Below are 13,277 nucleotides of genomic sequence, written 5' to 3' on the forward strand. Positions count from 1 at the left end.
GGGGAGGGAAGAGCCCTAAAGTAGCTCAACTTTCTTCTGAGCAAACATGCCTAGTGCTAGGAACTAGTCTGTGTAAATTACACTGTAGTTACAGCAACTTGGGTAAAAGCTCCAACTGACTCTTCGTTTACCCTTTGTTCACAGCAGCCAGATATCCATGTGATGCAGGAGTCCATCCAGACCAGCAAGTCTGAGAAGCCGCTGGAGGAAATCTGGAAGTTAAAGAAGGAGCTGGATGATGAAAGCCAGTGCAGGCAACAGCTAGAGGCAGAGATCAAGGTCATCCAGGAGAATATTCTTCTCCTGCAGAACCAGAAGCCACAGGAGACGGTGGTCAAGAAGGAACTTGTGAAGAGAGTGCCTGACCCGCAGCTAGATGAAAGCTTCCACAAGGTGCAGCAGAATTTGGCTGAGGAACAGCGCAAGAACCAGATGCTACAGGAAGAACTGGAGGCTTTGAAGCTTAAGTTGCGAGCCCTGGAGCGTGAGAGGAGAGAAGGGGGACAGGAATACATGGTCAAGGAGGTCCTGCGGATTGAGCCAGATAAAGCTCAGGCAGAGGAAATTCTGAAGCTGAAAGAAGAACTGGAGGGACTTAAGAGGCAAGAAGGAGCCCGGGAGAGCGAGATGGTCCTCTTGCGCCAGCAGATTGCTGCTCTTTCTGGGGAGAAAAATAAGGAACAGGAGAAAGTGACTGAAAAGGAAGTTCTGAAGCTGCAGAACGATCCCATGCTGGAGATGGAATATCAGCAGCTGCAGGAGAACAAGCAGCAGGAAACTGCCCTGAGGCAGCAGCAAGAAGAAGAGCTCTCCTTCTTGCAAGCTAAACTGAAGCGCCTGGAGAAAGAGCGGGCTATGGCAGAGGGCAAGATCACTGTTAAGGAGGTGCTGAAAGTGGAAAAGGACCTAGCGGCGGAGAGGGAAGTGAACGAGCTGCGGCGTCAGTATGAAGAGGAGAAGGCCAAAGGGCGCTCTAATGAGAGGGAGAAAGCTGACCTGCTTAGGAAGATCCAGGCTCTGGAAGAGGAGAATGCCAAAGTGATTGTCCAGGAGAAAGTCCGGGAGATTGTTCGTCCAGACCCCCAGGCTGAAAATGAAGTGGCCAATCTTCGTCTTCAGCTGGTGGAGCAGGAGAGGAGATACCAGGGTGGAGAAGAGCAACTGAAGAGCTGCCAGAATGAGCTGGCTGCTCTGAGAAACAGGGGACCACAGGTGGAAGTGCAAGAGGTCATCAAGGAAGTTATTAAGTACAAGACTGATCCAGACACCGAGATGGAGCTGCAGCTTCTCAGGGATGAGATTGTGGACAGGACCAGAGCAATTGAGAGAGCGGACCTGGAGATCTATCAGCTGAAGCAAGAAATTCAGGTGCTGAAGGATGCCAGGCCTCAGGTCCAGACCAAAGAAGTAGTGCAGGAGGTGCTGCAGTACCGGGAAGACCCCCAGACGAGGGAAGAAGTAGCGACCCTGAGAGCTCAGCTGGCCGAAGAGCAAAAGAAGCACATGGACCTGGAGAGAGAGAGGCAGCGGCAGGAGGAGGCGATCAGGCAGAAGGAGGAGGAGCTCTCCCAGGTGAAGGAGAAGGTGGTGCAGCAGGAAGTGGTGAAGCTTGAACAAGATCCTGCCTTGAAAGCTGAGGTCAACTCATTCTCACAGAGCATAGAGAATGAGCTGCAGCAGATCGATTCACTTCGGAATGAGATGCGCAAGCTGCAGCGGAGGAGGTCGGAGCTGGAGCGCCAGCTGGATGAGCTGGAGAAAGAAAGGAAGGCCCGCCGGGAGGCAGAGTTGGAAGTGCAGCGGCTGAGGATCAGACTGAGCGAGCTGGAGCAACAGGAGAAAGAGACGACAGAGAGAGTCACTGTGAAGCAGAAAGTCATCCTTCAGCAGGACCCACAGCAGGAGAAAGAGCATGCCCTACTGAAACTGGAGCTGGAGGAAGAAAAGCACCAGAGACAAGTCCTGCAGGCTGAGCTAGAAGCCTTGCGGAAGAAATTGCAGACACTGGAGAAGATGGAGGTCAAGGAGAAAGTTGTCTTTTCAGAGAGTGTCCAAGTAGAGAAAGGAGACACCGAATATGAGATTCAGAAGCTGAAGAACAACCTGGAGGAAGAAAGCCGTCGGAAGCTGGAGCTGGATGCAGATATCAACAGGCTGGAGGCTAAACTATCAGAAGTGGAGTTCAACAACTCCAAGTCATCCAAGGAACTGGACTTCTTGAGGGAAGAAAACCACAAGCTACATCTAGAAAAGCAGAACCTGCTGCTGGAGATGAGGAGGCTGCAGTCAGAGATAGAACTCACTGAGACAGAAGCCCGGGATATAAGGAACATGTCACAGACAGGCAGTGGTACCAATCTGGACTCCCGGTTTCAGGCTTTGGAGAGGGAACTTGAAGATCTTAAGAGGTTATCTCGTGAAAAAGATGGTGAGATTGAACAGCTTCAGAACCGCCTCCAGACAGTGGCCATCAAGAGAGAGCAAAGAGAGAATCATTTGAGGCGTTCCATTGTGGTCATTGATCCAGACACTGGGAAAGAAATGTCTCCAGAAGAGGCTCACAGGTTTGGGCTCATTGAGTGGAGTTTGTATGTCAAGTTGAAAAATCAAGAATGCGACTGGGAGGAGATCACCGTAAAAGGGCCCAGTGGAGAATCTTCAGTCATCCTTGACAGGAAGTCAGGGAAGAAGTTCTCCATTGAAGATGCCTTGAAGAGTGGAAGGTTAAGCACAGCTCAGTATGACAGTTACCTCAACAAGGAAATGTCTATTCAGGAGCTGGCTGTTCTGGTGTCTGGACAAAAGTAGCTGCTTTGTCTTTGAACAGGGGATTTTTTTTTTAAAAGAACAATTCTTACGCAGCTGGTATAAAGCTGCACTACTTGTTACACATGCAGAGTTCTCCTGCCTGCTCCTTCCCATGGGGCCAATGGGTCAACAGGCAAGTGCCTGTTTTCAACACTAAGGTGCTGTCAAGCAGCACTCGCTTGCTTTTACCCAAAACATAAAAGCCTTGCCTGACTCAAGGCCAACAGTGCCTTTGCTCAAGGTTGCATATTATCTGCCCCCACCAGTGACAAATGTCTTTATGCTCTCTGAAAAAAGTAGGCAAAGCCTTGATGCAGATGACCACTCTACATATTCTGTTTGTTATTGCAAGTTCTTTCAGTCTCCACCAAAAGATCCCTGTTGTGAAGAATCGGAGTTGAAAGCTAGGAAGATTCCAGCCAAATCTCAGCTTAAATGCTGAGTTCATGAGACAGATTCAGGAAAACCTGTTTTTTCGTAACCCTTTGCCCTTCACATCTGCAGCATGGGAATGCTATGCTACTTTAAAGGGCTGTTGTACGGATGGTTCAGTGTATGTGAAATTATCTGAGCATTCTAAAGCGCTGTATAAATAGTGCTGTAAAACTGCTCTGCCCTGAAGGCATTTAAAGGCTGGAAAAGACAACCAAAGACTGGACTATCCAGTTAGATCACTCCAGGAGCCAGCAGCTGACAGGGATAGCAGTCTGACAGATTTTTTCAAAAAGCAACAATCACTGAATGTATAGGTGCTTAAACGCAATACAACTCTTCACCATATAATCAGATACTAGCATGTAGGCAGACTTGACGCTGGGTCTCAGCAGCATTTAAGGAACATGCCACAGGAATGTGTCCTGTAATTCTATTGCTCAGGAGCTCTTGACCATTGAGGTGGAAAATTGTATGCATGTGTATGTTTTAGAAAGGATATTTTTTTTCTTCCAAGTTATGCTTATGTAAGTATCTCCTCCTTTCCTTAAAAAGCATCGGGGATCAGCAGAGCATACTAATGTAACCAGACCCACAAAGTGCCTTCTTTCCTAAGTTGTAGTTATAAAGATATTTGTGCTGGGGTTTGCTTACTTATATTTGTATGTATGCAGGTATTTGTTGTAGAAGGAAATGGGATATTTTATTTATATGCCCTAAATAAAAATGCAGTGATCTATACCGAGTACTTCTTCCTTTTACTTGTTTTCATTTCTTCCTATAAATGTTATCCACAGGGGATACCACTACACACAAAAGGCCAGAGAAGGCACATGCAGACAAATGTGGGATTCAGCTCCTTGAGAACAGCAGCTTTCATTTGAAAGCAAAACAAAAATACCCTAACCCCAAACTAAGCTGCCAAGTTTTCCTGAGGTCATTGCTTGGGGTGATCTCCAAAGCCAGAATGAAGCTCTGTAGGATTAGCTAGGAGAAAGGAGGTGAGGCTTCAGAGGTCTGTCTGTTTCATCTCTGTGCCAGCAGAAACAGGATATGGTGCTAAGTATACACAAATTTGCTTTATTTTATATTGTATTTTTATATGCTGTTAAAATGGCCCAGAGAACTTCAGCTATCAGGCAGTACAGAAAACAACTGTCCCTTGGCACAAAATTTAGTGCAGGCAAATAGGACTGTTTTCCAACATAACCGGCCATGCCGCGGACGCGCTGTGCTCCCAGTTTCAAGCATGCCAGGCACTCTGCATCTCCGAATGCAGTGACTCTCAGAGTATTACCTTCTGCCTGGCAACAGCTCTGCAGGGCCTTGAGCAGAGAAGGGACGTCTCTCCATGAACTGTCTCCTGGTCTATTCTACTTTGAGATCCCAGGTACTTGAGCTATGGTCCCTCCCTGGCCCCCCTCTGCAGAAAAAAAGAAAATGGCATTTTTGGAAACTGAAAAACAATTTTATTCAGTTGCTGTATACAAGAGTATCCATTTTAATGTCAGCACCCTCCTCATTACCTAGAAAGGCCCCTTCCCCCTCCCACCAACACACACAAAAATAAATTGCAGCTCTTCCTGCACACAAAGAAACTGCTTTTCTAAGTTTAAGTGCTATCTGGCAGGCAGGTGCCCACCGTAAACAAAGCCCCCCAAAATGGTCTAAGCCAAGGCAGAGAGACCTCTGGTGCTCTGCCCTAGTCACAATCCCCAGCCGGTAGATCTTGCCCTGCCATGGCTGTCTCATTAGGTTGTCTTACTTCTTAAATGCAAAGGAAAAGGGGAGGGGGACGCAGGAAGGGAAGAAATCACACTGAATTTCTGCCATGTATCATTCCCTGAGGCAAGAGGCTTCTTGAAATTTCTTTCAGAAAGAAGGGGGCTTCTCCTCCAGCTACGGCAAGCACAGATACACTGCAAGAGAAGCTCTGGAGTGGGAGCAGCAAGAGGGGAATTATGAATAGCTCAGGCAAGGCCTGAATCCTGCCAAATGCCAAGCACTAGTTCCTATGGAGATAAAGTATCTCTCAGTAGGTGTCCAGTACACAGCAGGATTGAGCCTGACCAAAACACAAAACGAAAAGCACCCATTTATTAAAAATTCTGTGCTTCAGAATCAGCAACCTTAAAATTCGGTCTTTGGCTCTTTTGCTATAACTTAAGATCTTTTTTTAAGTGAAGATGATTGTGGGCAAATAAGTCTTAAATTCTCCAATCCATTTTCTCAGAAAGAAGTACAAATGATGAATGTTCTTGCCCATATTAATCTGGAATCAAGAACACCGATATCAAGGAATTGATTTTCAAACTTGGTTTGGAGGTCATAAGCCAAACAAAATTCACTGAGAATTCCTTTAGACTTCGGGTTATTTTGTGGAGCAAGTGCTTTCTGTTTCAGAGCAAGAATCAGCAAACTGAAGCCTTAGAGGAAAGAGGGAGGTGCGAGGGGTAGCACTGCTTGGTAAGATTGGAAACAGTGCTAAATTTAGGCAGGTAGTTTCCAGTTTATGTTCAAGGATATAAGTGCATCTATACATGCGTGTGCATGTGTTTTGCAAGGAAGGACTACACAGGCTTTAGAAAAAGTGACTGCCAATGGGCACATGACCTGTCCCCTTTTAACAACTCCAGCAAGCTGCCTTCTCACACATGGGCGCTTCAGCAGAGCAGGATAACTGAGACAAACAGGTTGCCCTGCCCACCCTTTTGCCCTGCAGGAGAAGCAGTATGCTTGAGGCAACAAGTCAGGCAAGAAAGGACTTGCCCCTCCACACTAGTGCCCTGCCACCGGCCAGCACACAAACTCCCTTAGCTGCTAGACACCGCTTTGAAGCGAGGCAGAGTTGCTCCAAGTAGCAGGTGTTTAGGACAGCTCTGAAGCACAACCATCTCAGCAGCCTTGGCTAGCCTGCATCACTCCCCGGATGCCAAAAGAATTTTGCCACTGAGCATCTTTGGAGAGACTGGGCAGGATCCACGGGGAAAGTCATTGGCACAAGTTCTGCCATGAAGGTGTACTCCACTTCCCCTCTGCTGCACAGAAAAGACTGCTGAAGGAAAGCTGGGCATGGGTCCCACCCAGCTGGCAACGTGTGCACACAGAGCCCTTGATGCAAGCACGGCATGCTCACGTGTGCAAGGCTCCCCACGCCTGTAGCCGCAGAGTGCCAGCTCCACACTCCCATGTTGTTAAAATGTGTGAAGGCTCTTCGGTCAAAGGGGGATATCCCGGATGCTCACCTGCCTACGGAAAACTTGCTCAACAATGGCTCAGAAGCAACAGCTTTAGGGGAAACTCTAGTCATTGATTTAACCTGGCCTCATGACCTGTTAACCAGGTGAAGTCTGGGTAGGGTTTACAACCCCATGATTTAAATTCCAATGCATCTCAAGTACAGATACATTTTTAAAAAGATAATCAAATTTTAAAAGTTCAAGGGAGCTCACACCAAAGAGCTTGAAATGTTTTGTACTCTTGCTCCACCATAAAAAGGCACTGGAATTACGGCTTCGCTATACACAATGACATGCAGAAAAGGGGGTCCTGTCCAATACAATATGTTCAGTGGTAATGGCAGGGCAGGGAGGAGCAGGAAGGGGGAAATGAACGTAGGAACAAAAGAAAAAAACCAGGGAAGCAAAACAAAAACCACAAATTCAGTTCAATGTTCATGAGTGCATTTCAAGGCCTCTCAAGTGTCCACTTTCTTCTGAGAGGGCCAATGAGCTGATTGACGTTGACAAAGCTGCCACAGAGAAAGGTGGATCTTCTAGTAAACTTCAGCCCAGGTGTATTACAGGTACCTTTAGGGGGAGAGGGGGATTCCCACACGCACACAAACGGGGCTGGGCTGCTCTCTTTGCTGAACCTGCGTCAGTCAAGTAAGTGCTAAGCAGGAACAAGCACCTTTCTGTAATCCACTGCAGAACGGAGGAGGTAACTGGATTCAGAGGCTCTTGGCAGGAGGTTTCCACTGAAGTGCGCAGCACTAGAGACTTGCCTGGCTCCTCCTGCCCTACTCTGGTGCATGGAGCAGTGATGCGAGAGCAGCAGGCAGATCTGTGGCATTCTAAGTGCTTCTTCTCCCAGTGTGAGGCACAGATCCCCTTGGAAAGCTCCTGGTGGGGAAGGGCCTCTGGATCAAAGCAACAGCAAGAGAGCAAGGGGCGGGGGCACCTGATATTTGCCACTTCGTTACGTTGGTCTTCTTGCAGGGCTTGTTGCTTCCTCTCTCAAAGCTGTCACAACTTCCGTGGCTGCACATTGGACCCTTTTCCATGGAGCTGAGAAGTGTCTGAAAGACATGGGAAAGTACTATTAATATACCTCTATGTGGAAATTCCCCCTGCCTATTCAACTTACATGCAGAGCACATCATGCGAAAGGCCAGACTAGAGGAATCACAAGTCAGAATTAAGATTGCTGGGAGAAATGTCAACACCATCAGATATGCAGACAATACCACTCTAATGGCAGAAAGTGAAGAGGAACTAAAGAGCCTCTTGATGCAGGTGAAAGAAGAGAGCACAAAAGTTGGCTTGAAACTCAACATTAAGAAAACTAAGCTCATGGCATCCAATCCTATCACTTCCTGGCAAATAGATGGTGGAGAAATGGAGGTAGTGACAGATTTTATTTTTCTGGGCTCCAGGATCACCGCAGATGGTGACTGTAGTCAAGAAATTAAAAGATGCTTGTTCCTTGGGGGAAAGTTATGGCAAATCTAGACAGCATACTAAAAAGCAGAGACATCACCCTGCCGACAGATCGTATACTCAAGGCTATGGTTTTCCCGGTTGCAATGTATGGCTGTGAAAGGTATACCATAAGGAAGGCTGAGTGCCGAAGAACTGAGGCCTTTGAATTGTGGTGCTGGAGAAGACCCCTTGCACTGCAAAGAGATCAAATCAGTCAGTCTTAAAGGAAATGAACCCTGACTGCTCTTTAGAAGGCCAGATACTGAAGACGAAACTCAAATACTTTGGCCACCCCATGAGAAGGAAGGACTCTCTGGAGAAGACCTTAATGCTGAGAACGATTGATGGCAAAAGAAGAAGGGGACGGCAGAGGATGAGGTGGCTGGATGGAGTCACGGAAGCAGTTGGCGTGAGCTTAGGTGGACTCCAAGGGATGGTGGAGGACAGGAGAGCCTGGAGGAATGTTGTCCATGGGGTTGTGAGGGGTCAGGCACAACTCTGCAACTAAGCAACAAACAAAGTGGAAATTTCAAAAAAAGCAGTTACCAAACAGCCATGAGTTAGCAACTATAATCTATCAAAATAATGCCAATACAGGCAGATTTGCAGATGGAATAAATGTCAGCTGGTACAGAAAAAACTGACATTCTTAGGAGCAAAAGCAGCTCTTTAAATGACTCCAGCACAGGTGGGAAACACCCCTCCGCATGCTGTCCCCACCATGCCTCATTTAGCTACAACAGGAGTTGCAGTCAAATGACATCTGAAGGGCCACACATTCTGTGCTTATGGAAGTCAAACAGGTTGGCTAGGTGGCCCTTGCATCACTGGACAGCAGGTCACTTTTAAGCAATTGGTAGTTTGCAGAAGAAAAGGTAGAAATGTAGCAGAGAGGAGGAAGAAATTACAGGACCGAAGTCAATGTGTGCCCCAAAGACTTAAGCCCACCCCATCCAAATTCCTCCTCATCCTGAGTTCTGTCAGCAAGCAACGTACACCTAAGATTCTTCTGGATCTCACTGGTTGGTGCACAGGGCTGCTTCATAAATGTACATCACCTGAGTGATCAAATCCCAGTGGCTTGCAGAGGAAGGTCTGTCTACACATGCATCAGAAAGAGCTGACGACTGTCCTGGGGTGGGAGCGTGAGCAGCACTATTTCAAATGGCAGAAGGGAAACTGAATGCTGTTGTGCCCTGCCCCACACACAACTCCGGACAAACAGACACCGAGTGCAACAATAAGGCTACACTCGCAATCCCCGATTTGTTTTAATCATTTAATTATTCACTCTGGGGTTTTTATTATTGCTGGTATTTGTTATTTGCTAACCAAGTTTCACACGGGGGAGCAGTAAAAAAGGCCTCCTCACCCATCACTGAAAGTAGTACACCCCGCTGAGGACTGTGTGCTCCGTGCGCGCCACATGCCCAAGGCACGGCAGCCGCGCATAAGGACATCGATGCTTTGCAATTCCGCACCCAAAGCAGCAGTGGACTTGTGATGAACACACGTGTGAGTCAGCCCACAAGCCCCAGGCAGCAAAGCCTGTCTTCAAGAGCAGGTTTCTTCACGGCCCACTCATAAAGGTGGGCCATAAGCCCATCAGACCCATCATAATTAACTCAGAAGCCAGGCATCCAAGAGACCTCAAAAGCGCAGTTCCAGAGAATGACCCTTGGAAGTGCTGAGGTGGACTTCTTCTGGAGAAGAATTCCTTAAAGAATTCCTTTATGGCAAAGCCCAGCTTTTCACGCATGCTTCACCTGAGTAAACCGAGGAAATAAAAGGATGGCTTCATCAAAAAGACCAGAGTGAGCAGTCCCTGCAGGCCAGCACTGGACTAGGTAGAAGTCAGCTGACAAGTTTTGTGCTTATCAGCCTTCTGAATAAAGTTTAGTAATAGTACTTGATCCTGATCACTCTTATTTTTACTAAAAATATTTCTATCTTGTCTATCTTGTAAAATAGCTGGGGCTCAGTGGGACAGCACATGCTCTGAGCACAGAAGGCCCCCCTCCCATTCCCCAGCAGCCCCAATTAGGGCTGGGAAAGAGCCCTGCCTGAAATCCTGGCAAGGTGCTGCCAATCTGTGCAAGCAATATTGAAGTAGCTGGATCAGCAGCCTGACTCCATCTAAGGTTTCCTGTGTTCCTGACTGAAGCAAAGTAAACCGCTGAAAACGTGAGAAAACATTAGTTTTAAAAAGCACCCTAATCAATAAAAAGTGGCAGCAGCAGACTACTGGCAATGACTGAGCAATCATCATCAGGGTGGGAGAGAAAAGCTTTAAACGTAACAGAAAAATAAATGAACGGGCAGCCAAAAAGCCATCGAGTTGCCATGCCAAGAAGTTTGGCAGTGTACAGCAGCTGGAAAAACAGCCTTATGCTATAAAGTTCCCCACCGGAACTCATTCCTCAGGCACTTCTCTCAAGGGGGCTGAGGGTCACAGCTGCTGCCAAGAACCACCTGCACAGGTAGGAGCACCCCAGGCTTCTCAGACCAGGCCGTGGAGGCCACTGCGCACACAGGGCCCTCATGGGGGCACCGCACATCCCGTGCGTTTCAGAGCAAGGAAGCAACCCAAGGGAAATCCTCTATCGGGAAACTGCGATGCAGGGCTGGCCCCATGAGAACAGCAGCCAGGCTCCAAGGGAAGAAAAGGATGCTGTCACTGTGGTTCAGGTCTGCAGCACGCTGGGCGATGCCTCTGCTTCAGCCTTTACAGAAAAATGGGGCAGCCCCAAGAGGCTTTATAAGTGCAGCCCGTGGCAAAGGTGGCAGATTGCTGGCTGCAAAACAGCAGGTACCTGCTGGGTGGCTCAGAAAGCGCCAGACAAACCAGAACCGCAGAGGGGCTACCCGGCAAACCGTGCAATAAATGGGCAGGCAGCGCAGAATGGGAGAGACACACTGCCAGCCAGAGGGCCTAGAACAGGGAGGAGGAATAGGTGTGCACTGAAGCAGCAGCAGAAAGCCTCTGGTGAGGGAGATACAGCTTTGTTCCTTGTCCACCCTCTGCCCATTCCAACTTTCCTCCTACCAGGCATGTCAGTTTCTGCAGTCAACAATGAAGTAGAACTAGTTTATCTGAGGAGCGTCAGCTCAAGCCAAGACTTGCTGACATGATGCAGGTAGAGGCTGCCTTTATTTTATAAAAGATATTCCACATTTCAGGCACAGTTCCCAAGCTGACTCCCAGCGTATGTTGAAAAACACTGCAGCAGGAAGACAGGCAGCCAAGACCAGGAGCCTCCAATTCAGAGAGCTGATCATATCCAGAGACACTGCATTCCTGGGCAGGCAGAGCAGCTCCTCCTTGGCACTTAAAACCCATTAAAGGGAGCAGCAGCCAAAATGAAAGGGAGTTCTCTCTACCGGCTTCAGTGGGAGTGGCCTGAACTGACCCACTGACAAATGCCTCAAGGTTCCTCTCCTCAAAAGTGTGTCTACATGGAGGCAGATGAGCCTTCTGGTACCCTGGCCCCAGTCCATTTCATGGTTTGCTGGTCAAGGCAGCACAGTTCAGCTAAGGCAGCCAGGCAACACTGCTAAAACTGGGTGACTCCAACACTCGTAACTGTGCTCCAGCAGCCCAGTGACAGTCCCATGATGGCATCCGGCCAGGCAGTGGCCAGGCCTTCGACAACAGTGCCCAGACCACACTGCCATTGATGTGGCAGTTATGAGGTCTCCCCTGCAAGAGGCTTCCCCTGACTAAACCACCCCTTCCCCTTTGTAAATGAATGGGGGGTACCCACGGGGGAGAAAGGACATGCAGGCCTGTGTGGGGAGGAGATGCTTCTGCGAGATCCTGTAGCGGGCGTGGGAGTCACGACCCCGGAGCCTTCCTGAGCAGCCCAGGGCTTTGTTGTTTCCGACGCTTCCAGCAACTGCCTGCTAGAATGGGCTGCTCATGCCAACTGGGTGTGAAGCAGCTTTTGCTGTGCTGGAGTTCCAGGAAGGCAGCTGCTGCAAACAAGCCAAAGCCTATGGTGGCAGTGGGTGCCAAGGGAGAACAGGAGGAGGCCACCTGAATCTACCCTGGCAGCAGCCTGAGGCCAGACATCTGGGTCACTCTTGGCATGGACAGAAACACTATTGTCGAGGTCTGAGCAGCGGCATGGTGAAAGACGGCCCGCGGCTCCTTCTCTCCCACAAAGACTTACTGTGGCCAAGGCCGTGGTGGAAAGTCCCCGGGGCGGGTCCTGTGACAATGGCATCCTTTGACACCCCCGTCTTGGGGGCAGAGTCAGAGCTGAAGGAAATCACATGGAGAGGGAAAGAGTGGATGGGCGATAAGATCCCCAGCGGCGCAGAGCTGAGGGCGGCAGGCAGCTTTGGGTTGCTGGACTTGTAGGGAGGAGAAAGGACGTTCAGGGAGGAGGAACTGGTCAGCAGCACTGCTCCACTGGCTCCTTTCTGGGAAGGGGAGAGAAAAAAAACTACTCAGGATGGCAGCGCAATGCCGGGGCCCTGCAACACGGCAGCAAAGGCCAGCGGGCTCCGCACCCCCCAGCAACCAAGGCTCACCCTCCCCCACCTCTAGAAATCACTGAGCAAATGACTCCTGACCACTAATTAAAACAAATGGTGGCAGTTGCAACAAGATTTCACCTGGAACATTTTGGTGCTTCATTATTTAGTTCCACACTTATACCGGGCGAGAGTAAAAATAAGGCTATATTTACTAGGCACATGATGTTGGTCCTTTCTGAGTCCAAAGAAATCTCTGCTCTAGGAGCTTTTTTTACAATATGCATAGGATGCAAATTGGCTTTATTTTGCATACTTAATTTAACATTGCTCAGCACAATGTGGGGAGGCAAGGTGACATGCAAGGCACTCAAGTTTAGCTGGCTCCTGGCTCCTTTTTCGAAGAACTGCCTGCTTGTGTCTTTGCAGTCTCAAGGGCTAGATGCTTGCGCCCTCCAAATGGCAAGAAAGCCAAGATAATCACCCAGAAGGTGATTTCTTCTATCGAATGCTGCACCATGCGGGTCCCTGAGAGCAGCACTAGAGACTCCGGCCCGGCCAGAGCCTTGCGACATTCACCCTGTGTGAAGCGGGACCCAAGCTTAGGGCGAGAGCAGCAGCAGGCTTACACTGCACGAGCCACAGAGGGAAATCTGAGAACACACATGCAGGGAGGATTTAGACAGCAGCAGGGGAGCAAACAGCAAGCAGAAAGTGCACGTTTCACATGCAATGGATCCCAGGTTCACCCGCATCATTTCTATTTGAAAGGACTGCGCACCTGCCCGACAGCAGTCAGCTGCTTTCAGAGGGGGGCAGTCTTCCTGATCTGCCACCTTGGACTGCAAGTCCCAT

The 13,277-nt window shown here is 48.9% G+C and overlaps 2 protein-coding genes across 7 annotated transcripts in view; one reads left to right on the forward strand and one right to left on the reverse strand.

Moving 5' to 3' along the window:
• Nucleotides 1–3,971, forward strand: part of PPL (periplakin) — a 59,504-nt gene extending 55,533 nt beyond the window's left edge. The window contains exon 22 of the mRNA XM_044445670.1: nt 145–3,971. Coding sequence (XP_044301605.1) covers nt 145–2,808 — 2,664 coding nt within the window. The 3' untranslated portion in view covers nt 2,809–3,971. The remainder of the gene's footprint in view (nt 1–144) is intronic.
• Nucleotides 3,972–4,686: 715 nt separating this feature from the next.
• The window catches only part of UBN1 (ubinuclein 1), a 34,488-nt gene continuing 25,897 nt past the window's right edge, over nt 4,687–13,277 (reverse strand). For all 6 annotated transcript variants that reach the window (XM_044445647.1, XM_044445646.1, XM_044445641.1 and 3 more), the window contains 2 exons: nt 12,116–12,368; nt 4,687–7,540 (listed from right to left, as the gene is read on the reverse strand). In XM_044445647.1, the coding sequence (XP_044301582.1) occupies nt 7,488–7,540; nt 12,116–12,368 (306 nt within the window). In that variant the 3' untranslated portion in view covers nt 4,687–7,487. The remainder of the gene's footprint in view (nt 7,541–12,115; nt 12,369–13,277) is intronic.

Source organism: Varanus komodoensis, unplaced genomic scaffold (assembly GCF_004798865.1).
Source record: "Varanus komodoensis strain SLA01 unplaced genomic scaffold, ASM479886v1 scaffold49, whole genome shotgun sequence".
Taxonomy (NCBI): domain Eukaryota; kingdom Metazoa; phylum Chordata; class Lepidosauria; order Squamata; family Varanidae; genus Varanus; species Varanus komodoensis.